The 27473-nt window shown below is 34.1% G+C and overlaps 1 protein-coding gene across 1 annotated transcript in view; it reads right to left on the reverse strand.

Annotated features, from left to right (window-relative positions):
* Positions 1–27473, reverse strand: part of PHF14 (PHD finger protein 14) — a 166339-nt gene that overhangs the window by 92852 nt on the left and 46014 nt on the right. Inside the window, exons 12-16 of the mRNA XM_026104994.2 lie at positions 26029–26132; positions 24430–24561; positions 16501–16669; positions 2926–2976; positions 2647–2768 (exon numbers count right to left, since the gene is read on the reverse strand). Of these exons, the coding sequence (XP_025960779.2) occupies positions 2647–2768; positions 2926–2976; positions 16501–16669; positions 24430–24561; positions 26029–26132 (578 nt within the window). The remainder of the gene's footprint in view (positions 1–2646; positions 2769–2925; positions 2977–16500; positions 16670–24429; positions 24562–26028; positions 26133–27473) is intronic.

Here is a 27473-nt window from a genome sequence, read left to right on the forward strand (position 1 = left end):
GAAAAATAAGAGAAATAGCTTAATTTCCTCTAGTTCTTACTCAGTTAATAACCCCAAACTGAAGGATAAACCTAAATTTTAAGAAAACCTCGATTTCTGAAAAACAGATATTGTTCATTCAAAAGTCATGTCATCTGCCCTGTATGAGGTAGTACATGTCAAGGAAAGCTCGAAGGCTCACCAGGACTGTTCCCCACTTCTGCAGTTTCAGCAGTTGCATATTTCCATTTACCTTAAGTGACCAACTTTCACCTTCAGAAAAATCTCTTCTACAACCCCCCCCCCCCCCCAAAAAAAAAACTCCCTTTTCTTAGGGGCAGATAAGTAGGAAAGGATAAAAATAAAATCCAGCAATTAAAAAACATTGCTGAAGGAAGCGAAAAGATGATGAAAAACATTACCGCTGATCTTTTTAGAACGTTTTTTGCCTTAATAACTTTTAAAGATCCATTCTCTTTGGCACTGTCATTTTTCTGTTTCCCTCTCAAATATTTTTTATTTGCAAGGAATCCTACCAACTAGAATTTAAAATAACACTCTCTTTCTACTACCACAAAAGAATCCTGCATGATGGTACAGGCAGGAGGAAGATGCAGTCCAGGCTGCTTTCTCTTACTTTGTGAAGCAGAAGTAAAAAGAATTCTGCAGACTTTCTCTGACATAGCAAATCTCTGTGAATCACATTCCCTCTGCAACTCTGGCCACACAGCAGTGGGCCCATATGGTAGCTAGCATTGTTTCATTGCCTGAATCCAGATACAGTTTTAGGAGCAACACTTTTAGTTGCACTAAGTATTTTAGTATCATTTAATAGCTATCAAAAATAGTCTCCGTAACACCTTAGAAGCAGTGATTATCTAACTTGGATAAAATTGCAGTTGTTTAAGGGTATAATTATTTGAGGAAAAACAATTATAAATTCATAATCTTTTGCAAAAAATAATCTGGAGAATACAGCAGAAGTTTTAAGAAAATATTTCTTAAATCTTCTCAGGTTGTAAACAACATATTTCTATTACTTTTTTTATTTTCAGTGTAAATATGCAGCTCTTCACAGTATCTCCTCATGTTCTCCTTTATGTACTTCAATCTGACATTCAAGGTTTAAAGAATCCTGAAGGAAAAAAAAAAAACTAATCCACTGCCTTTTTCACAGAAAAGCGCTATATATGTTGTTGTTCCAGCTTTCTTGCATCTATTTATTTTCTGCTGACTGTTCTGACCACTGTCCTGATTTTACTACTTTTTAGTATTACGTCTAACTTGCAAAACCATAAAGTCAGAGTTCGTAAACGATGTCAATGTTTACTAAATCAAATGTCAATCAAGGGTCCCTCTCCTCTGGTACATACTCCAAATACAACCCCCAGGTAAATCCTGGGCTACATGCAGTAAGGCTGATGAAAGCCTTTTCTGTTGTTATGGGCAGCTGAAAAACATTGCCATCACTTCTCATCAGTACTAATGTATCAACAATCGCTTCTATGTGAATCTGGTACTGAGCAGGAGCTAGGAGATGGAGCAGTAGTGGCTTGTCTATGTGTAAGACAGTCTCCCAGTTACTGATGAGGCATTTGGCCTCAAATTTGGAAAGAAAATTACAATCCAGCATGGGATCCTTGAAATGATATCAACTTCTAAGGTAAATGATATGCTGTAGTTGAGATACTAAAATAAGCTATTCTGACTATAAGATATCCATACCCAGGATATATCTTGATTCTAAAACTGCATTTAGTTTGCATGCATCTTTCTTTTGTCATAACTCTGATTCCCTGAAATAAATAAAAAAACCGTATCTGGGAATAACCCTTCCAGCTAAAAACAACAAATGTACCTAATCTAAAGAGACCTTGTCCACAGAAGTATAGCTGAAACATACAGGACCTAACTACAACATTACGTTTTATCTAAATTAACCATGAGATTGTTTTATTGAAAGTTCAGTTGATTCAACTCTAGTCTGCTTTCTGGTTGCTAAGCTCCATTATTCCTCTTTCAAGAATTCTGAGCAGTTTCTACAGCTTTGCAAAGAGGCCACAAAGCCAGCTATAAAGTCAAAATCGGCGAAGATGTTGTGGTTAACAATAGCTATTCAACAGCACTTATTCTATGCTTAAATTAGACTCCTGCAACTACTAAAAAAAACATTCAACGGATTTTTTTTTTAGCCTCTGTTTCAGATAAGAAATATGATTATCAAACACTTTCATGATCTGCATTAATGAAGGTGGCATTAATGCATTTTTAAAAACAAATTCCTCATAATCCATACTTCAGCTCGTAACATTGTTAATGATGCTAATTTAATTAACTTTTAGGATGGTCCTGTAGTATCATTAAATTGTTGGCTTGTTTATCTTTCTGACCTCCTATAAAGCATTGACAATTCACCCTGACAAGAGAAAATTAATTCTCTTGTGTGAGAAAAACAGATTACCTTGCTTATTTACAACTTAATCCACAGTGTAAATGTGTGTGGCAGGTCAGTCAGTGAATCAAATCAATGCTTCCGAAGTAATGTTTCCCCTAAACAAGTTCTTTTTTAAAAAAACAAAACAAAACATACATTTTGTTAGAATCACGATGAAAAAAGTGACAAAGATGGAAATTTAATCCCTAATAAGGTCTGAGCATCAAACCTACCTGACTAGATTTTCATTGTCTCCAGTCCCTTTACATGTAGCACATTCGGTCCTTAAATCCTCTGACTTGGGCTTCTTTTGTAGAACAGACTGCCTTTGTCGTCTTTCTCTAGGAATCCGTTCCTGTCATAGCAGAAGGTAAAAGAAAGGAGTGGGGGAAAAGGAGGGGAGGAAAGCAAATATTTTCAATTATAGTACTGAAAGTAACATTTCAACCTGAAGTTTAATTTTTTTTGTGAAACTGTTGTAAAAAAGAAAAAAAAATACGCTATATTCCAACCTCAGGTTTTTCTTCTTCAGGCACAAAGCTTCGTTTTCGTCCTCTAGTTCTCTAGAAAGAAAATACATTTAAAATTCAATGTTACATAACACAAAATGTTTTTGCTATTTATCTATTCTTCATAACAAGAAAAAAAAAACATACCTAAGGAAATCATTTAAAGCATAAACTACAGAACCACTGCAAGACAACTACAATAACAGGTTTCAGAGCAGCTGCTTTAGATTCCAGATACAATTTTGTACAGCACTAGCCAAAAACGAAATATAAATTCATGTATTTTGTAGAGCTAAGGACGTGGAATCTTCTTCTAAAAAAGACTGCCTTTACGAATACAAATCTCCTAAAGCCTTCATACAACCTCCGCAATAATATAGTGTGTAATTTGCAAATTTATTTGAACAGTTTGCGACAGTAAATTCCCTGAGTACTTAAAGACACTTAAAAGTGCTCTATCTGTAAACCAAACGCTCAGATTACCAGCTCATATCACAATCCAGTACTGACATTCATTTGCAAATGGTGTGCTGTAAAACACTTTAGATTTATAGTCAGGAATCTCCATTCCCTCCAAAACTTTTAATTTCCTTTTTGCTTTACTTGCGTAAAGAGTTCTGTATTATGTTCTAGATACCAATGCAATTCTGAACAGGCTCAGGATCACCACATTTATCCAATCCACCCCTACTTCACCAAAACAGAATCAGAAAATAATTCTTTAGAACATTACAGCTTTTGAGGTGTATTAAACTTTTCAAACTGAAGCTTAACATAATGGGTACCACACAACCATGGCAACAAGTATCCAGTGTCCCATCTGCCAGGAAAACGCATCATTTTGATTCCAGAGAAACTAAGGAAGAAGTGCCATGCAAGCAGAACAACTGAAGTTGGTACGTATTACATTTTCATCAAATGCACAAGATCTTTCGGACATTTTGGCAGATTCTCCACTTTGGAGATGTATGGTGAACAAGAACAATGACTAAATTAATACACAGGCCAAAGACCAAAAAGAAACAGGTGGGGAAAAAAGTTAATGTTTAAAATAACTTGTTAAAAATCCTACTAAAAAAATTCGATATATGTTAACTTAGATTTTAACCTCTATAATTAAATGCCACAGACAAATTCTGATATAAATTCCAATGACAGAATTTCTTATTTGAGTCCTTAGCCAAATCCTGAAAGAGTCTACTTCTAAATCTACCTGAAGAGAAGCAAGGATCCGCAATTCTTGACTATGCCCACATGTTGAAATACAGATGATTTACTGAGCTGTGCAAATAAATCACGTTCTCAGCTGCTACATCTCACTTGCATCTGTACACAGACCATGAAAATTCTTGAGGGACCTGAAAATCCAAGCCCTTACAGAAAATAAAATAATTTTCAAAAAAAAAAAAAAAAAAAAAAAGGGGGGGGGGGTATGGTAAAGGTAATCTCCTGAATCCCCAGTAAGCATTTACCACCTAATTTACAAAACTTTTAAACTCTAAAGAGGTCAGTGGGAACTGTTTGATGTTCAACATGTGAGGAAAAGATTTAAAGTAATTCTAAGAATGAATGTAAGAGTCTATTTCTAGATTTGGGGGGGGGGGGTGGAAGGGGCAGCCTTTAACAAAAGTTCTTAAAGTACGTTTAAATACAAATAACTTGTGTCTGTGATTACACAAAATTTTTATACCATGAACGTATCTTATTTTGTTTCTTAACTGATAAATAGGTATTATGAATTTACATACTGTAAGAATATTTAAATTCTCAAATATACCACAAATTAGTGCTTTAGATCAGTAATATAGTATTAATTTGGCCTTTCTTAATCTAATTCATATTTAAGTAAAGGAAACATTTCTGTACCAAGTTGTTCAATATTAACCAGAACAATTACATCAAATTCTGCAAACTTTTTGTCACCTTTAGTTTCACATACTGAGGCACACAAAAGGACAGATGCTAACAGCTATCTGGCAGATGCTCATAAAGCTCTAGCATTAACTATATACCAACATATGCAAGTATGTATAGAAAGATTAAGCAGATTATCTTTTATGAAATTATGAAGCAAAGTACTGAAGACAGGAAAACAGTTTAAAGTGCCACGTATTTAAACAGAACGTGAACTTAATGCCATCTGCTCTCATTGGCTACTGGTACACAACAGATGGAAGGGCTAATCTGAAAAGTGAAACTTATTTCAGTACTGCCAGGTGGCCAAAAATTTAGTTTAATACAAACAGTGGTAAGGAAAAGAAGTAATCACAGAAAGTAAGAGGCTTCCATGGACTGTAACAACGTATGTCAAAGGTTTATAACCTATTATAAGCAACTCAAACAAGTGCAAGTTCAGTCACTAAATTTTTATCTCTGAAACGGCACTACTGTAGCCTGAATACGTTAAATAACTGCCACAAGCTGAATGATGTCTTCCTTGTTTAACACGGAGAGAAAATTGGAAGGGACAGGGAAGGAAATGAAAAACATCAGAGACTACCCTGCTAACCAACAACGCCTTTGATGCTTTGCTACTAACAAAAGAGAACTTTTCAAAATGCTTTTCTTCTGGGGGGAAATAATCATTTTAAGTCGTCACTTGTCACGTGAGAAGAAAATGCATTTCCTAGCTGCCGACTTTTATGATTTCTTCAATTTTTTTTTTTTGAAGCAGCTAGTATTCAGAGAAAACAGCATCTCATTTCTCAACGAAAACATAAAAAACAAATGAACAAAAAAAGTCTTTAAACAGTTGACAATTACAAGTGTGTCTACCATAAGCCAATCTCTGAGGAAGCTGCTAATACCTTGCTTCTCCTGTTCGGAGTCCTCTTTGAAGGGGACATATACTAGTTTCATGTCCAGACCATTCTCTGCTCTGAACCAACAGACACATTTCAAATACAGTTATACTATAAATACAACTGCCACTTCTTCAACAGATATATACCTCTCTACACATGCAAATCTTGATCAGCTGGTGTTAACAACATATGGTTTGGGAACGTCTTTTTTGTTTTTAAGCAAATGCTAACTCTGTAGCAGCAAGGAACTTCCAGGCTGAATGAATGGCAAATACCAGCCCATTTTGTGCCTCCTTAAAATACTTAAAATACCACCGAGAGCTCTTTCACATTTCCCTCAGGACAAAATCTAAAAAGCTGTAACATGCTGGGAGCTTGCAATATCTGTAGAAAATACGATCAATTTGTTCACTGATAAATGAAGATCTACAAGTGGGAATGTTTCATACTCTGTTATTCTATGCTTGTAGCTATCTCTGTGTTGTGCATTTAAGATAGAACTCAGTAAGAAAAACATGAAAACACTATAACAACATGAAATCACCTTTTATAGTAAAACACTCTCTAAATAGTATTTTTCAGAGTAATACCTTATATTTTTAATATTATAACTGAGGTGTACTAGCTTCTACAATTCCATTTCATGACACGTTTTCTTTGTCTTTTAAAAGCTATAATACTAAATGCTGAGAAATGCTAATCTATTAAAACTGAGAAAACTAAACATAATGTAGATCATTCCAAAAGTATTGTTAAAGCAATCCTTTTTTAAGATCATTGCTAACCAGATTAGGCATGTCCTGGCCATGTCTATACCACCTTTTGCAAGCACACGACTCCAAATTCTGATGCCTCTCGCATCAGTCCTATCAACACTTGCAAACTTTGATAGCCCAGCTAAATGCAGCTGTGTAAAGATTAAAAATGAATTGTGTAAAAGTACATGCCAATATACGCTGTTAGGGTCCTCACTCTCCCGTGTTTTAGCAGGCAAGACACAAAACCGCATGCCTTGTACGATCAGAATAATGCCATCTTAAAACTACTGAGTAACTTACAGATATAGATAATAATGAAACTATATTTACCATAAGTGGAAAAGACTACAAGTTGATAACTATATTTTAGGATGTGATGAAGCATATTTAAACTTCATCAAAATAGTTACTGGCAGAGATAATACTAATAAATAATTTTCTCATCTTTTTCAAGAAAATGTTAATTTTCACCTGTCATATGCTATATGATATATGATACCATATGATGCATATGACAAAGAATATCACATGAAATTATACTTGTGTTATGCACCCATTAGATTTCTAAACCTTCAAAAAGGATTCTATTTGTTTGAAAATTGCTAGAAAAAACATTAAAATCAACACCTCTGACATATTTGCAGGATATTCTATGCTCTTTGAAAAATTAGAATTTTATATTAATGTTTTTCCAGACTAACTTCCACACTTAAATATATTTGCAATTCTAATTTCTGGTCAGAATCATTTTACTCTTGCCTGTAAACGGCATCTGTCATTTTTAACTATAGTCTTCCAATAATTAAGCATTTTTACATATATTTTCACAAAAGTTACCTTATATCTTCACAGAAAACATATGCCTCAAAAAAAAAACCTGTTTTTACATTTTGGAATGTTTTGAATCATTTTTCTCATGAGAGAGAAGTCAACCAGGAGAACATCAGAACTTCTAAGCGTCAAACACCTGAGGCTGCATATACTTTTTCATAGATGATTTAAAGTTTAACATCTCGGATAAAAAGAAAAATTTTAAGGAATAGTGTTATTTGAGTCTGATGTTAAATACTACAGCTGAGAACCTTGTTCATATACTGAATTTATTTGGAGATGGAGACATTAATCCAGTACAATATGCACATAAATGCAGTGGGATTTGGGGATTTTTTGTAATCAGAACACTTGTCAATTCAATACTCTAGGGACATCTTCAATTTAGGTTTTATCTACGTCACAAAATGGAGCAGGATAGTTTTATGAAATGTATCCTTGCAATTCCAAAGTGCTGAGATACTAGCTTGGGAAAGCAAAGTGTAATGTTATTAGCCCAAGCAAAAAAAAATGTTCAATGCTGACATTTAATGACATCTGAGTGGCAAGACTGTATGTCTTTGTCTTATACTTGCACAATTCACTTACACTGAATGCAAGTGAAGGAAAACAATAATTTTAATTTTAACCAGAAAAAAAATTATAGATTAAAAATCTAAAAATTGTAAAAAAAGTTAAAAATTTATGAAACATTTCCTATTAGTCATTATTCACAAAACATTTTGAGAAAGAAAAACTCTACCTGGGCAAATGGACTTCTAAGTTTAATTCTTAAAATCTCACAAGATGATGTTCTGCAGGTAAAGACACTGAACTGTCTGGGTCAGTAAAATCATCCTGCTAAAAGCAAGCCATATTTCCAAGAATCTTTTATTAGGTTTAGCCTTCCCAGCAATCTTAATGCCCTCTATCAGAAAAGAGTAAGGTAAGAAAAAAAAGGTAAGAAGAGCTATGCAGACACCAGATGGCACACTCGCTCAATACAGATCAAAGTGAATACCTTAAAATGGTACATCTCAGTACTATTCAAAACACTTCTAGAATAATTATTTAATTTTCTAGAAAGCAGGCTGTAATAACAAAAAGAACTTGCAGACAAAAATCAAACACCACTAAATCAAAATATGACTAAAAAAAGAAACAAACTGGACATAGAGCTTAATTACAGAAAATTACAATCCCTTCCACCCTTTTTAAGTTTTCATTCTCTTAAGTACTTTTATTTTTTTGAAAAGCAAAATGAATTTTGCAACACTTCTGTCGCTACACTATCATAGCTATACTATCATTGTGAATTTCACAATTAACTACAAACCAATGTTTCTAAAAATTAAACATATGAAAAAATCTTGCTAGTTCTCAAATTCTGTTACTATCCTTTTGTAACACAGAATTCTTCCAAAGCATACAGGTTTGGAGAACTGAAAGACAAAGAAGGGGGGGATCCAAAAAAGGAAGACAATTTTCACATGCTGGTAAAAGAAAGAGCTATTTTCTGGAAACCTAAATTAAAAATCACTTACTTGTATAAGTGATAGATAGGCTAGTTACTTTCAATTACAGAGAAATTTCACTGTTATCAACATTTGTATGACTGGAATACCACTTGGTATCCCAAATATTAGATCTCTTCACACCTACATTACACCAAATGAAGTGATCTTCCATTTATCTTTGTTCCTGTTTTCTAAAACAAGCAAACAAACAGTAACTTTGATATGGTCCATTCACATTGTGGAGGACCTGCATCACTTTATCTTACTTTCCTCCTCTCTAAATTTGACCTGAAGCCAAAACAGAGTCCAAAGCCATCCAAGTAACAGTTACTTACCCATGTATTTGATAGGCTGATATAACTAGCTTCAGTGTCTTTGTATTGACATTTCATAGATTCACTTGAGCTTTTATATTCAATGTTGAGGGAAAAAAGTATTTTACAATGTTCTTTATAATAAATACCTTAAGTTTCATAAACTTGAAGAATTTTTGATTATTTTGTTCTGGATCATTAATGTTCAGCTGACAGTAACTTCTTCGAATTGAATATGTCAAAGACTGCTATTAATTTAAAAGGTCTTTCCAGTACTCATTTAGAAGTCAGATTTAAATGAGTTGACCAGTCACTGACAATGTCAATTAACATGATGGCTGATAAGTATAAATTAAGAGTGTTTTAAAACGATCTGCTGTTCCTATGAAGCACTGATACTTACACTCCAGATGAAATAGATTTTCTGTTTTCCTTCTTTAGCCATTCTTTATTCAAAACTTGTATCTACAACATCACAAAATTAAGTTATGCAATGGATGTATGGAAAGAGCTTGGGAAGAAACACTTCCATTAAAGACAAGATAGCAATCTTGTTTATCTTTTAAACTGAGTAAGAAAAAAAAAGTCACTCAGCTCTGCTATCTTTTCCTACTTCAAACAAAAGCAAGAAATATTAACTTATTCTAAGTAATGATATTTATTTATAAAGCAAAAGCAATATACACAAAAATTCCCTGTGTCGAATATAGCTTGCAGGTGCTTTGTCTACATCTTTTTTAAAACTAATCTACTTAGAACATTGCTCCCCAGGCACAGATTTGTTTTATTCTATGTTCCAAAGAATGAACAGCATACTGTTGGCTAATAAAATAATTTTTCCCCAAAACTCAGACTTTTTACAGCTAAACAGAAAAGGCATTGTCTGTTCATTTGGATTTTATACGCAGTTTATATTCAGTTATACAAAAAAGAAGCTATCACTTTGACATTTTGCAGATAACAAAATATAAATTTGAGATCAGATAAGATGTTTTTATTTAAATCACTCAACAGATTATCCAATGTGCAAAATGCCTGGACAAAAAGCTTTCCTCTTCATTGTAGTAGTGGGTAGATATTTTCTTTTCAATTTAAAAAAAAAAAGAAGGCTCTGTTTAAAACCTGTATGACCCTCTCATATGCTTATTAAGAGCCCCACAATTGGAAAACATTTGTTGGAGACTGTAATAACCCAAAGTTCACTTAACTTGAACGGATGTGCCAGAATTACAGGGAAAAAGCACCCTTTATCACCTCTTACAGCACACAGCTAGCCTCCGCTGCACAGTCTTGCTTTAGAAGGTGTGCATGTATGCGGCAGTTCTTACAGAAACACCTCTACACTTCCAGAAGACGGTAGCATACCTACTGCATGCAGTAGGTAAAGCATCTGTCATAAAAATTTTAAATAAATAAATTCATTAAAACATACTGAAGGGAATTTTTTTTCCAGTGGACTGTGGCAGACAACTTGTTTTGCAAAACCATAACAGCAAACAAAATTATTTTACCGACTAACTTAAATAATCACTTATGCATTTTTTTTTCATTTAAGGACACTGAAGTAAGTTAGCAATATTTAAAGCTGTTCTTTGTTCAAATGGATCACCTCATAAATGCTCTAAAAAACAGAGCATATGGGTTTTAGTAGATAAATTACAAAATCACTGCTGTAAAGCACTAGCCATATCTTGTTAAGGATTTTTTTTCAGTGAAACATACTATCACATAGTATTCTTTTAATCTTAATGAAAATATCCAATTCCAAATATTTGAATGGAACTGAAAAGCAAATATGAAAAGTTTTGGAGAAATATAAAAAAATGCTGTTTTAGGCAACTTAGCTATTGCTATTCTAAATTTAATTAGCAGTAGAAATAATATGATTTGTGAACTATATAGAAATACGAAATTGATTTGTAAAGAGTGATTATAGATTTTAAATACAGCTAATTTAAAGAGTTATCAAACTGAAGTTGAAAATATTGTTAAAAGATTACTAAATACAACTTGAATTGTATAAACAATGCATTAAATTCTGTCCACAAATACAGCCGTGATACAACAGATACAACAGAAGTCTAACCTCTCGTCTATTTACACTAATTCATAATTTGTATAGGCCCTGACTTGGAGCAGAATTCTGATATGTTCAAATTTACACTTGGGCATTTAGGCATATTCTTATGTGATCTTTCTTGCAAAGATTAAAATCAGAAGAGGCTCCTTGTAAACTTAATTTACATTTTAATGGATGATATGCTAGGCACCCTCTCTGGAAAGCAATATAAAGCAAATAACAGGACTTGTTCCTTATCTTCTCCTTTTCTTAAAACCATTTGCTTTTCTTGATATAAGTATCTGCCAAAGTATTTGGAGGCTGAAAGACTGAAATACTATAGTGCATTCACAGTGTTAGGATACAAAACACTGCCCTGACAGACAACTAATGCAGAGAACTATATAAGGGAGAAATACAGTCCTGACTCTGAATAATCTGCTTCAATCTTATTTCTCTCACAGTCCCAACTTGAGAGGGAAATCAAGTCCCTGATGCCACTTAAAAGTTGTGAAGACTAGTACACTCCAATTGCCACTGTCCTTTGGCCACCACTATTCTGATGCAGGATTAGAGTGAATTATGATTTGAACAATATAGGCCCTAGGAGAAAACCTGAGTTTTGATTAAACACTCCCGCCTTCTCTCTCAATGAGGTGGACAAAGAATATTACAGCTCTGCCAAGCCCAGTCATAAGCCAAGCTTTTTGCACAAGCAGACTGAAGATACAGAGCAAAGGCACCTCATTCAAAGCAAAGCAGAGAATCTCTGCTGTTAAAAATGTAATGTAAATTTCCATTAAAAAATATCTTCAGACAGATGCAAGGTTGAGCAGTTAAGAGATTTAAGAGGAGAAAAACCTAAAAAGACCTGTTAAGTTTATAGAAGAAATGAAAGAGAAGAAAAAGTATAGGTTACAGAAGTTAAAATTTATCTCCTTTCATAATACAAAGGAAACAGAAAGGTAGATTTATTTAAAGTGAGTAATGAAAACACTATATTCTTTAAAAAACAACTTACCCCTGGAAAACAAACCCCAAAATATCATTGAATTCAGGAGCTTAGAAGGATTACAAAAAAAGAAAAAAATATTTGCAGGATTAAACTAGACATCCGTAATTAGATCTGACTAAAAACAATGTTTTAATTATCAATGTTTCTAAGAAGACCTCTTATTCTTCATGGTATATGCCAGTCAGGAAGAAATGGGAAAAAATATTATGAATAAGTTAAAAGGCAATTTTTCATGAAAGGAGAGAATTCTTTATAATCTGTGAAAGCAGTGTTACCAAATGTATCAGTCACAGGATAAGTCGATAGCAAAATAGCAATTGTGAAAATGCAATTTAATATAAAATATTTCCATATAGGTAGCAGGCTTATTTTATACAAGTACATCTGGTTAACTATGTGAAATGCCTTACAGATGCCAAGTATTGCTCTGTCATCAATAATACCCAATTCAACCATTTCAGTTATAGCTTTCCCACAATTTTTGTCAACAAAAGAAAGAAGAGTTAACTACAATAAACCACTATAGTGAAATCCAGACATATAAGATGTATTCTGCTATCCTAGGTAGATGGCAAAAAACCTTCCCTAATTCAAGTTAAATTTATGCAAAACAAATGGAAATTCCCTTAAGAGTAACAAATACACAGTTCAACAGTATCAAAAAGTACAATTATGAGAATAACTGTAAGGCTGAAGACAACATGTATACGTTAGGTGAGAGGGCTGGCCGATTTCTTCGAAAACAACTGGACAGAATGAAACATGCTTAGAGATACAAAGCCATTGAGGAAAGAGGACTGCAAAGTAAATATCATATTTTCAAATTGTTTGCTTTTTTCTTCTTTAAACTATTTTATAGCATTTGAACAGTGAGTACATGAAGAACAGAACAAGAATCTGCTCACCATTGTCAAAATGCACCACAGACATGCTCTCTGTATAATTACATATGACTAAACCTCACATGAGAAGTTGTCTAAAGCTCAAGCAATTTTCCTCAAATACATAGTAGCGCCAGAGCTAATGAATTACAAAGTATTTTCTTACTAAAAGAAAATGAGCTAAATGTTTATAGATAGGTAAGATGATTGGACAAATTAATAATGTATGATTATATTTATACTTGCATTATTTATTTGCTACAGAGTATTGTTTCCCCTTCTCAGTGCTTAATGTCTTCTGTACTCTTGGATAAAAACAGAAATTGCAAAGGCCTAGGATTGACTCAACATGCAAAAGAGAAAAAAAAGGGAACAATCTATACTCCAAGACCTATGTGCTATGAGACACAGCTGAACATTAGCAAAATCAGGGTAGAAAAAATAACTAATAATATACTCGCAACTTCACAGTTATGAATCAAGAAATTATTTTTATCTTTTTATCATCAACGTACTAGGGATTGAGAGACACTGCATGCATCTCTCAGTAGTCTTGAAATCACAAAGAACAGTACAGTTCAGTAATAACTATTTCTTAGGTTCTACATGAAGAGAAATTGTACAAACAAAAGTATTTGATATAATCAGGTTAATTCAAGAAACCGTAAATGTTGGTCTAAGTAATGAACTGATATGAACTAACTATGAAAGGAATGGAAGTTTTCTCCAATCCCCCCCCCCCCCCCAAAGTGTAAATATGTTTATATATCTGACTAGCTTTACATTTAATGCATGAAAAATAGAAAATAAGTGGTAGAGACTGAAAAGTAATTTTGGAGTTCGACAGTACCATAGCCTTACAAAACTCTGCAAATATAATTACTGCTGGGGGGTGGCAGGCAGGTGGACGTACTGCTTATATTTCAATACTCCGCTTACCTACCAATAAAGAAAATAAAGATTTTTTTTTAATTTCCTAATAGTTATGTAGCAAATGACTGAAACATATTGAAGTCTACAAAGACAGGTTACTCTAGTCAAGAAACAGGGAATACATTCATTTGTAGTACACTCTCAAACCTAAAATGTCACTGTATTGGGATGTCACTTTCAAGATGCATTATTTATGGAAAAGCACAAAATTATAGAGATTATATATATAAAATAACAAAGCAAAATATACCACATTTTACTTCAAACCTTCAAATCACTTTACAAAAGATAAGGACAAGTAACCTAAGCACTGATGGAATAAAAAACACATTCACATAAACCCCAAGATTCATTTCAATGGGGAGAAGGCCCCTTCACTTATGCTCTCTCACCACTTCATACTTCCCTAGGTTCAAAATAAATAAAGTGGGAGAGGGAATCCTGTACAGTTAAGAAGCGTTTATTAAGTTTTCAGGGCTCTGCTCGGTTCATTTGGTTATATAGCCTACATATGCTGAGATCACAAAAGAGCTAAAAGGAAGGAATTCAGCCTAGCTGAGAGACAGAAATCCAGCAGAAAAGAAGGGCATGAACATTCTCCTCCACAGGTAGGTGGAAGACAGTAGGAAAACCAAAACACCGCTCAATTACGGGAAAGCTAGAAGACTGGAGATACCTTTAACAGAGGTGCCTTGAAACAGACACTGGACACCAAACATACAATCTTGCAAATGTGTATTTTGTAGAAAAGTAGAGAACCAGGGAGAAGTAACAAAAAAAAAAAAAAAAAAAGACTAAAAATGCAAGCAGAGGAAGAAAAAATGTCTGAAACACGTAGCAGTAATTCTCCCACAGTACAATGCTGTACTGTGCCAACAAATTTGTCCATTCAGAGCAAATTCAATCTCTACGTTACAATCCACTATGTGTATAAATCTGCTCACCAACATGTGAGATGCTGAATCAGCCATGAGGCACATCAGTGTCCCAAGGTAAGGGGGAAGCCTTAGGACAATCAGACTTCTCTACATTTATCACAGAAGAACTCAACAGTTATTACAAGAGAAGCAGAAGACATAAACCTTGGCTTCCTATGGATTTCTGTACTATGTCTTTGTATCACTCTTTTGCCCATTACTACTATGAACATTTTTCCTGCAATACTTCAGTTCTCTTTCCTATAATCACGAATCCCTATCCCCCTAATACCACTATCTGGGGGAGGAAAGAGCCAGAAAGAAGAAAAAATGGAGAGGATATGCAATGGATTCAGTAAACAGAAACATCATATAAGCCTTGTTTCCGTGTGAACAGGAACATAAATACGGTCAGTTAATGGCTGCAAAAACCTATGCATTAAGAAGGAACCCTCCTGAATGTGAAAAGGAAAGAAAAATGTATTTTCCTCTGTATAGAGGCTCTCAATTATGAATAATCATTATTCATATTCATTTGGGATTACTCACATTCCTAAAAGTTTGACCTAAATTAATCATTCTGGTCTGACCCATTTTTAAACACTCTTCCTAGACATAGACCAGGAAAAAAAAAATTAGGTGAATCAAAGCTGCAGCTCAAGCATTCCAAATAAATTAAAATTGAGTTAAAGCAAACATTTAGGGTTAGGTCAGGAAAATACTTGCCAAAGCCCATCACTGTATAGGTAGAAGAGTTAAGGATGGTATCTACTACTACAACATAAAAAGGCTGCAAAGCCATTTGAGGAAAATAAAGTTGTGCTGCATCAGAGATGAAGTATGTCTAACCCTAATGTGAGAGGGTTTAAGTACTTTCTAACATTAAGATGCATCTTGGAAGATGAACCACAGCTTATATGTAATTAGCACGCATGACCAAAGGGTCATGCAAACATTACTATTTCCCTGAACTGGATTTAAAAGCCCTTTTAGATACATTCATGCACATTTTATGTGTGATGTGACAATATCCACATAAAATACCCTATTTCATGAACAAGCAGAAGAGCAAAACTGTAAGGACTAAAGCAGCATGGAAAAAAAACACAATATAAAGAATACAATGATTAATAAAAGGTTCTACTTTCAAGGAAAAGAAAGCAGCTATGCAGATCATGAGTACACGAGAAATGAGCTCTTCTCGCTAAAACTATCCGCCAGTAACGTTTGAGAAAACATACAATGAATAATACAGGACTAGGAAAGCTAAGCAACAAACTGATATAACAGGGTGTTTTGTAATAGTCACAGAAAGTGTAGTCACTCAATACAGTGACTGTACATAAGGAAATGAATAATATCTAAATTGCCAATTACATTCTTACTTATGTTAGCAAAGCTAAGCACTTCACAGAAGTAATAATGCATTAAACACAGGAAAACAAATTTATAATAAAAATAGCATATCACACAAACTGAAATCCTTCAATTCAAAATTCCCCAAACATTAGTGATCCTAAAAGAAAACTATTATGAATATGAGCTGCGTAACAACTCAGCTGTTATTTACCGTGTTCCTGATTGGAATTTTCTTCGGTTCAGGTGGCACGTCCTGTGGAACAAATTTCACCGGTTCCTTAATCTGCCTCCTTGATCTTTTGGTCCCATCTGGTAAGGTTTCCATGGCAATATCAGCTTCCATGTCACTGCTACCTGCCTGGTCACACTCTGAGCACTGCCTGAAAAGTGAAAGATTTTATATTGAAAACGGCAGTCGCAAAAGCAGAAAAAGAAACATTCTGAAGCAGAAAAGAAGTGTTTGGGTTAAAAATAAATCAGTAAAAGCCAGGAAAACCTATGACATCTAAAGAAACTTCTCAAACATGCAATATTTTAAGCAACTAACCAGACAAACAGAAAGACTGCTTTTTTATTGTTGGCTTTTTTCTGACAGTAATTAAACTTTGAAACCCAAGATTTTGAAAGTAGGATGTAAACTTCAAGAATGATGCACCCCATTTCACTGTCTGTATTCCTACCCATATCCCCACTTTTAATGATGTCCACTGATCTAAAATCCATTTCATTATCATAACTGCTGCTGCAGTTGAATCTTCACAACGACACAGTACAGAATTCATTCTCCGGAGAGAGTTCTTTAGTGGCAGGGGTTTGCAAGAGAGGTAAGTTTGAAAAATCAATTTTAAAATCTGTTGAGGGAGGGAGGTTTTAATTATAAAAGAAAATAGTTCAGAAACAGTTGGAGATGCATAGAGGCTGCAAATGGTTTATTAACAATCTTTGAACACTGATTTAACATGCCTTATTGAATTTCTTAAAAACTACAAAATCACAATCAGAACTACAGAAGTGAACAGACTCTAATGTATGCCATTAACAAACTCCATGAAATAATTAACATGATGGGAAGTCATCTGGATTTGTTCTCATCTGCAGCATAAGTTAGTCTTATATAAGGTCATAAATGTAGATGTTAACCAAAAATACGAAAAATGAACCCACTGATACTACTGATACCAGCTGTTTCCAGAATTCCTTTTTATATTACATTGTCAATTCAGCAAGCTATAAATTCTTTCAAACAATTTCCAATCATCATTGTTTTCCTGTATTAAAAATGGTCTTTTTAGAGTATCAACTGAAAAATTTCTAAATTATATTCTGCTATTAATTGGCATTAACATAGATACACATTAAAAAATATATAAATGAAGTAGCAAATTTGCTTTGTAAGGAGACATGGAAAAAACATGTATCTATTTGTAATTACATGTTAATATACACCTGCGACAAGAAGGCAGGATAATCTGGTATCTAAATAAAAGCATCAAGTTCTACAGTGCTGCCGGATATACTTTTTTTTAATGTGAGTTGATTTCTTTATATGAATATTTTTAACAGAAACAGTTTTGCTATTATGAATTTCAGTAAGGGCTATCACACTATTAACTAATTTGATTATAAAAAGCAGATACTCTTTTTTCATTCTGAAAAGCCATCACTGACCAGTAATACCTTCCATTTAACCCAAACAGCAGTTCCTCTTCAAATACACAGGTATAACAACTTTTACAAAATACTACTTTTTATAGTAGCTATTTACATAAATTTCTGTATGTGTATACACACATATATATATGCACACACAAATGCTTTTATATATAAAGTAAAAGCATTCAGACCAAACTGACAAGAAGAGTACATAAACAGAGGCTCTCCAACGATGTAATGAGAGAGAGAAGCTTTAGAAGTTACAGCATTCCCTTAAAATTCTTTGTGTGTTCTACAGAGTTACTTTACGTCCTTAATTTTGTGTGCTTAAGTTTTAAACCGTCTTCAAGTTGTCCAAGTCAAAACTTCCAGGAGATTTTCCGTTTGGTAAATGCCACAGACCACAGCCTTTCATAGTACAGAAGCATTAGTCACATCATTAATTTATGCAATGGAAAGCACACCTGAAAGTATTAACTACTATCTGCTTATGCAGATAAAAGCAATAGCTACGAAAGTATTCCTAAAATACTGTGATGAGTATTTCTTACACAAAGGGAATTTTTCGCATTATGATAAAAAAGTGTACTAAATAAAAATAAGTGTTGCACAATTAAAGAGCTGCATAAAAAACTGAAATTGTTGTAAGACAGAAAAAATAGTGGTGTGATCTTACAGAAGTATTTGGCTTAGGAACGGATAAGATCTTGGATCTTTCAGCCTGCAACTGTGATTAAAGTATCACTGTTCTTCAGCCCCATGTCATTAAAATGGGACAGACAGTACTCTTCTGCTATGTGAACTCTGGCAGTAGTACAGAAAATGTAACAGTGCAGACCAATAAAGTACCTTAGATTCGTAAGGGCCCTATATAAATAAACAAACAAACAGGTATTGTGACTTCATGTTAGCGAGGAAGAAAAAAAAATTTCCTCCAGCAGATGATACTGCCTGCACATTTCTGAAATTCCATTTTTATGTCTGAGCTTACTCTGAAACAGGTGGTGCAGGTGTCAAAGCAATCAAAATTAGAAATAAGCTAGATGCACAAAAAAAAACTGTAAAGCCATGGTATGACAGTGGAGAAGAAAAAAAATACAGAACAAAACTTTATAAATACACTGAAGATGAGGGGGAAAGAGGAAAATTATTAACATGAAATTATGAGGAACCTCTTGATTTACTGGAATAGCATCTACTATAACAGGCACCTTAGCGACACTTTCATAAAGCAGTCAAGCTTCAACTTTAAAGTAATTCGGTCATTTCGTCCTATAGGGCCCACTGAAGAGCTATTCCAGAACTACACTCCGAGTTAGAAACAATTTCCTAATTTCCAACTCATAGTGCAGTTTATTTCAATATGGTTCTTGAATTTAAAAAACTCTTTTTCCATTCCGCTGCTTAATTCTGACGTATTCACAGAAAGCAATCAAACGACTCTCCTTCCTTATTTGGTTACGCTAAAATCACGCTCATTTAATTTTATCTCTTCCAAGGAAAAATCTGTGAAGAGAGAACCTACCACTACAGGTCATCTTTCCATCTGTTCAGTCTTTGACTACGTCTACATTAGCAAGCATTGCCATGCAGCACAAGCAAATTAACAGGAGAAGGAGTTGGTGCTGAGGACTGAACTTTACTTTGGACTTGCTGAATCTGGCCTCACAGACAGAGCGCCCATCAGCAGCTGGAGGTGCTCCCAGAGCTCATCTTCCAGGCTCACCTGAAAGCAATGCAGTTCACACACTCCAGGGTTCACAATGTGAACTAAAAAGCAGCGAGCAGAAACAGGAGGAGATTTCCTTCAAAAGCATACTCCTGATCTACATTGAAACGTTAACACAGACTCAGCCTTTGTAGAAAATGGGAAGTTGTAACTTCACAAAATAGTTTGGAGATACTACCACAGTTTTATACAATAGCATTGCAGCATTCCTTTTTATAGCAGTTCCTTATGTGTTTTAGACAGGTTAACTTTCACATTCAGAGAATGTTTCTATAGGATGAGGAAGGTAAAATCCTTTGAATTAGCAGAGATTAAGTAATTATGATAGAAGCAATTTGTCAAACAACAGAGGCACTTTCAACAACAATCTACTCAGAAGCACTGCATTACTGTTTCCTTACACGATCATTAAGTTACGATTCAGGGAGCTTTCATATTGATCACAATGCTTCTTACTTGTTTCCAGGTGTTTGACAATCATTAAAAAAAAGAAAAAAACTGCTTCTGAAAGACAAGTGCAAACACCCAACTTTCTCTGATTATAACACACACCCTCAAATGACAGAAATGAACATCTACACCACTGTTAAACACAAAGTGGGGAGGAGAGGAGAAGAATGCAGTTTGGAGACTGGGGCTTTTTGGTGAAGTAGAAACGAAAATAGAAGAGAGAAACCGGTCGCTTCTCCCCCTCCCCCCCAAATTAATGCAAACAGTGACATTATGATGCTTTCTTATGCTGCAGCTTTACACATCAAGAAATCTAAATGCAGTTTTGCCTGGCACATGGAAATTTGTGAAACGATGATGGGAAGAGATGAAGATTAGGAATTGAACACTTTTTTTTTTTTTAAATAAATGAAACATCATTAAGCTGAAGGCCTCACATATAGGCCTCAAAGCAAACATGCGTAATCTTAACACAAATCTATTTTTATTTCTGTTTTAATAATCAAACAAGGATCTCAATTTCTTTGCTATATGAGATAGCAAAACAGAGATAAAAAACATCTGAAGATTTTTTTTTTTTTTTTAAAGATAACACTGCTGTGAAAATGAGGAAAATTTTGAAGCCTTGTTCAATTATGTTATAGAAGAACTTGACTGGCTTGTGTTATGCTACGTATACTCAGAGTGGCTTGTAAGATGAAAACACAAAAGATTCAGTCTGAACAAAAAGACAGTCAGTCTTACAATCACATGAGGCAGGAACAGAATTTGGAAGAAGCCAGGATCCTTTGCATTCAAAATTATGCTGTTAAAATAGTAAATTTAAGTCTTGTGCTGAATGAACAGACTACGACATATCATTAAAAAAAGTTCTGCCCATGCTGTTTATACAGGAAAAATCATTCAGTTATTAGTTCTTTTTAGAGTTTGGCTTGTTTTTAATGGATCTAGTCTAATATGTCTACACTCTATGGTAAGTCATCTCTTGAAATTTTAGCAAAGAATGAAACCCCTTTGAGCTTGAGAAACATGAATCTTAGCTTTAAGATGACACCTATGCTCTGGAAATTTGAATAGATCACACAAGTTTTGAAAGATATAGCGGAAGCGGAAAATAGGAAAACTGCTCTTATTCTGGAGAAAAAATGAGAGTATATATGAACAATAAATAGCTTGTCAAAGAGCTTCAAAGAATATCTTTCAGAGAGCACAACTACTGAAAGTTTGTCATTTGCAACCACTGAAACGCCCTTCAGTTAGGACAAGTGAAAAATTTACTTGACAACATAAAACATAAAAATTGATAGATTATATGTAATATTGTATTATAGACACATATATTACTGATTTTATATCATTATCTAGTAACTCTGGATAAAAAAAAAAACAATCAAGATATGTCGGATCAATATTGAATGAGCATGCTCAAGAACATGAATGAACGTTCAAATCATGAATCAGTGTCCATGTGATACTAGTCAGGTAGTCCAAAGCTCATGACCACTGTATGCAGCAGAGTTACCACCAAAATATTCTGGCTTTCAGAAAGAAAATAAACCCCACCAAGCTTAATATAATCTTTAGTCCTTGTTTCGTTAATCTCAATTCCCAACATTTCACATGCTAGCAGAGGCTGTCACTATTTTCCAGTCATCTGATTTCAGTAGAAAAAACTGGTCCCTGTTGATAGCCACTAAATATCTTCTCAATGAAACACCAATATTTAACAACCAGGTTTTGATCTATTGTGTTGTCTGTCAACACTTGTGCCATTGTTCCCATTCTGTCCAGAATGCGCAAGGGAATATATGCACAGGTTGTCAGTGAAAATGACACGACCTACTTTCATGAGGAAACATGAATCAAATGAATATTTTAGGGTTTAATCAGTAGTATTTCTAAGAAATCAGACACTTCCAAACTTCTAAATAAAAGCATGCCATAGCACTTTTCTCTGTTATTAGAACTGAAAGTGTACTTTGGGAACACCAGGTCAAAGCAGATAAAAATTAATATTTTTAAGTTTTATTACTTAAAATAGTCATGATATGCTCTTCTTTTAAAAATAAACCAACCTGACATGAGGATGGGCTTTAAATTACTTTAACACAGTAAGTTTATTAAAATATTAAATATGAAATTTAAAATATTCAAGATGTAGAAATGCTGCATTGCAAGAAACTTTCCGGCTGCTGAACTGGCAAAAATTCTTAGAGTTAAGCACCTGGAATCAGTTTCTAGTAATTTGTGAGCAACTGTTACTTATTAACTTTAAAATCTTAATAAGATTTTGCTAGGTCTAAAAATCACTACCTTCTTCTAAGGTTTAGAAATATTCAGTTAATTAATTTGTGCTTTCTTTAGTCAATTAGCTTTTAAAGGTAAAGAAGTTATTGTTTTTCTTACCAATATGTATAATAGTAGGGTTTTTTTGTTTTTTTTGTTTTTACACAATTTCAAATCTGTGTTTATCTATTTCAATTCAAATTCCTGTCAAATGCTGAGCATCAAATGCATAAAAGAATGAAGTATTAACTCATCTGATGTAGCATCATGTAGATAGGCTGAATGACTCCACATCCTCAAACATAATACAAAACACTGAGCATACAGAATGAAAGTCTTTTTAACTGTTTCCTGCTTACTGTTTTAAAACAGGATCAAAATCAGCACTTCAAAATCACCTTAAACAAAATCTTCCACCCTGCCTAACATTTCAAGGAATTTCCTGCTATACCCACTTTCTCCCTTTCTCTTTTTGCATATCTTCACATTATATCCTATAGAAATATCTGAAAAGTACCTGATCCCTATATAATGGCTCATGGCTTAACCAAAAGATTAAAAATATATTCAAAACAGTGGGGAATAGGGGGTAGAGCTGCTGAACTCAAACTTAAGATACAGGAGAGACCCTTATGCTCTCCACTGATCCTGAAAAGAATATATAAAGGCATGGCCAATGATGAAAAGAATGCAATCAATACAGCTCAATTTGTCTGCTATAATCTCATATCCCAGAATATACCTTAGCTAATTAGAAGTGAAAGCTAAGTTTGTGATCACAGGTATAACTGAAGCATGAAATTCACAGCAAAGAGAAGTCAGAACTTTGAAATCAAGCCATTTATTACCTAACTTGACCTGTTCTGCCTTAACACCCACTGAAAAGTACATTCTTACATCCTTGGACCGAGGGCTTTTAGTGAGCCTTTTCAACTAGGTTAAAAAACAGGAAAAAAAAAAATTACTGCCACGTAATATGACTATGTTGCAACTTTACATTTAACCAAAGAGCTCAGAATCCCCATGAAATAATTAAACGTCCAAAATGACAGACTACAGCATTAGGCTTAGGATATTAATTATGACAAAAACCTTTCTGAGCTTTTCAGCTCTTAAAGGAAATCTCTATTAATTTAATAAACTAATTTACTGGACAAAATCCTGATTTTGTCATCTTAAGATAAAAAAAAGAAAGACTTCCCTTTTCATGCATCAGCTATCTTGGTTTGCATACAACTGTTATAATTACCCAAAAAGATAACTTAGTAACTGTTCAACAGAAGTTTCAAGAAAAATCAAGAGTGACACAGGAATATAAATAAGAATCTTTTCTTGACAAACTTTTAATTATTTTTACAAGGAGTTCTTGTAATACTCTGATTTGGTACCTTAACATTCAGTCAGGGAGACTATGACTCCTGAAGATGACAGGACAGCTTAGAAAGTCATCAAATGTTAACACAACACAGTGGCACACTAGTTTTATGACAGTTTAGAACTCATCACCTCTACCATATCGTCAGTTCTCCATGGTATCACTTGCCCATTGGCACAAAAAGCATTGTAATTCAGAGGGAATCTAAATCCTGTAAGTACAGTAATGCATACGCTTTTGCCATTGCAGATTTGAATCATAAGTAAGCCCAAGTGATTGTCTATATTGCAGTAAACTGATTTACTCCTTACAAGATTACCAGGCCAAAGCATTTTTTCTAAAGGTCTGGATAGAAAAGTTGTATACATGGGCCCTAGGATAAACAGAAGACCAAGTCTTTCACTTCCTAAAGGCAACCTAGATCCTTATAAACTGTTTGTACACAAGGTGGCTAGTAATGAGAAATCCTTACAATGTAACTTAATTTTTTACCTTCAAACATGACTGTTATTAATCTGAAAATAAAACAATTCAGGTCAGACAATATTATCAACGTCTAAAACATTTAAAGTTCACCAGCCTCTTCATTTTAAATCCTACTTTAAGTACGGAGATGGCACAAGATAACACAATAACAGCGTTCTTACCAGTAACTGTTCTTGGTCTTCCTTGGCATCCTTGTAAGAGGAGGATCCAGGCAACCAAGATGATAATGGAGTTTACAAGTATCACACAGCAACAGTAGGTGTTGATCATGGTTCTTCTTGCAAATTCCACAACTTTTAATGTAGGCAGCAGAAAAGCATTGTAATTACATTTGAAATGACAAAGAATAAACCATACATCCCAACACATTCCCCAGTTTCAATAAAAATATAATAATGTGGCAATCCTAAGTGTGCCACTTAAGTGCACAACTACTTCATAAGGACCGTCTATCTATATACAGTACAATATAAAAGGCACCTAATACAGTAAACCTTCAACATCAAACAGCTTTCAATCTAATTTTTAAAGACTTCCAATCAGTAAGTAACCACTTGATACTTTGACAAAATATACCAGTGGCAGATGGCAAAAAAAAAAAAAAAAAAAAAAATCCTTTGCCATCCAAATGCTTAAATAGAAAATTATACTGCTATTATCAGTATTACTAATCATGTGCTTATTTTAACAAAGCAAATACCCCGAAACAGGTCTGCATTGTTATTATATTGGGCAATGTATCAACTCCTAAGAAATTTAATTTCTTTTCTTAATATTATTTACCACAATTGCCAATTTAGTTTGGTTATTTCAAAAAGACGTGTGTTCATTAATTGTATAATAAAATGGGAGGAACTAAATGATTGGATTTGTAAGCAACAGAACCAGTAAAGCATGACTTCCTCTTACTTGTTTGGGTGCAGGTGTGTGTAAATGAGCAAATCGTCAACCTACTCCCATGTTCTCCACATTTCCACCTCTCACAGCACTAGAATTAACTTTTGCTTGTGTAACCCATTTACTGTGTTTAGCCTGCTAGCTGGGAAAGATACCGCCCATTTGTGGCTGGATGGCTCGCTACTGCCCTCTGGATGAGCCGCAGATTGTGCAGCTTCTCAGCTGTGGCAAGGGATAAAGATCCAAGCTGGTACTTTGCACAGGCATGCTCTGTGGATGCTAGTATATGTGCCACCACTAAAGACAGCTAAGACCAGTCAATGGATTCACAACTTATAGGTGGGGGGAGAAGGTGACAGAATGAATTAATACATTTTGTTTTCTTGGGAGTGTAAGGCTATATAAAAGACAAGTTACCCAAAAGCATCTGACAGCCCATGACTTGAGCAAAAAGTAAAAATTCTTATATGCAAGCATTTTACACACCCAGCTACTGTGACTAAACAGCAGCAGCACTGGTTGCAAAACCATCAACACAGATGATTACATTCAAAAGACAAGATGACCAGTTAAAATTTTTCACATCACAGTAGCAAAAAAAATCTTCTATTTCAGCTCAAAAGAGTTACATTTGTTCTTAAAGCACTGCTATCAAATTAACAACAACAACAAAAATCCTTATTGATGTGTGCCAAAGTGAAGAATGGACTACTTCTCAACTTGCCTACAGAAGTAAAATGTATAGAGGACTCTGACCGTTTTGTTAATCAAACTGAAGCAAACAATTTTCTCTTAACAATCTCTGAAACTAACTTTAACTTCATTACATACTTTATCTATTCTGTCAAGACTTCATTACTTGCCTATAAAGTACAGCGGGAAGCGTAGATGTCTTTTGTGTTCCTCCTTCCTTTTTACTCGGTTTTCTTTCCTTTGGAGCACGTAAAATTGCTGGTATGTTCAATTTCTATTGGATTTGAACAAATGCAGTATATATTAATCTTGGAGACATTTAGAGCATACTACTCCAATCTCAACGTATGAAGAACAAGTTTGACCATGCTCAAATTATCATTTGGAATTTGCTAAGCTACCTATTTTACAGACAAGAACAACTACTGATGTTTATTATACAAAATCAGATTAGTATAGAGTAGTATTATAATCATTTTTGAATTTAATAAAATGAGATCACATATTGAAATATTATTTTTTAACTTTCTATTCAAGCTTCAAGAGAGACAGACAGACAAAGATGCATTTGTCTAGAAAGCTGAAAAAGGAAAAGAAAAATTCACTAAACCGACAGAAGAACACTAAGGCAGTTTATTTTCCCCAACATCCCAACTACATTGGTGCTCCATAGGTTAATTAGAAAAATTATCTTATTTGACCAAACTCTCCACAAAGCAGACAAGATTCTCTTCGGGTTTATACTAATCTGCAGTATGCTAGCTTCTCAGACAGCAAACATCTATCAAAGTCATTTCTCAGCAGCCCCATGGGCCTGCATCTGTTCAGCCAACTGGAAAAAAAAAATGTCATGCAAGCTGTGCAAATGAATTCTACTAATTTTTTTTTTAAATTTAGTGACGTTTGCACCAGGAAATATATCTGTGAATACTTTTTCTCCGTTTTAAGATGGCTTTGAAAATAAAATCTCAATCCAAGAGGTAAATCATACAAGAACCTTTCTTCATAAGTACAAAAGAGAGGCTGACAAATAGAACCAGAAAAAAATAGCCTTCTGTAAGAACTACTAATGCATAATGAAGGGGTAGCCTTCGTTTTCTGAATGGTACAAACATAGCAGGACCAAAGGGCATCACAAAATTATGACCCAATTAAATAATGTCTGTATTTTTATAATGAGCAGTTTCTTCTTTAAAATCATGACTGGAAATCATTCCAGTCTCTTTCTGAATGCTAAGCTATCCATTGCCATATAATACCTTGGACATAAGAGACACATGAGCACACACACTCGCTGTAAGAATACGTCTCATACAGACACATGCAATAAACCACATTTCTCTCTTTTCTCTATGGATGTTGATGGCGACAGAGTTAATTGCTAGCAAAAGAAAGTAATCCAATCTTCTCTTTAGCCAGATATTTATATTCATTTCAACAAAACTATTCTTCTGCATCCGGTTAAAAACTGTCACATACACAGTGCAGTTTTAAAGATGTATATCTTATAAAAGGCATTAAGTTATCATACCATTTGAAGTCTACAGTAACTAAAGATAATGAAGAGACATAAACAGTAGGATTAACTCATGCTTCACGTTAAGCTTCACCACAA

This window comes from Dromaius novaehollandiae, chromosome 2 (assembly GCF_036370855.1).
Source record: "Dromaius novaehollandiae isolate bDroNov1 chromosome 2, bDroNov1.hap1, whole genome shotgun sequence".
Taxonomy (NCBI): Eukaryota; Metazoa; Chordata; class Aves; order Casuariiformes; family Dromaiidae; genus Dromaius; species Dromaius novaehollandiae.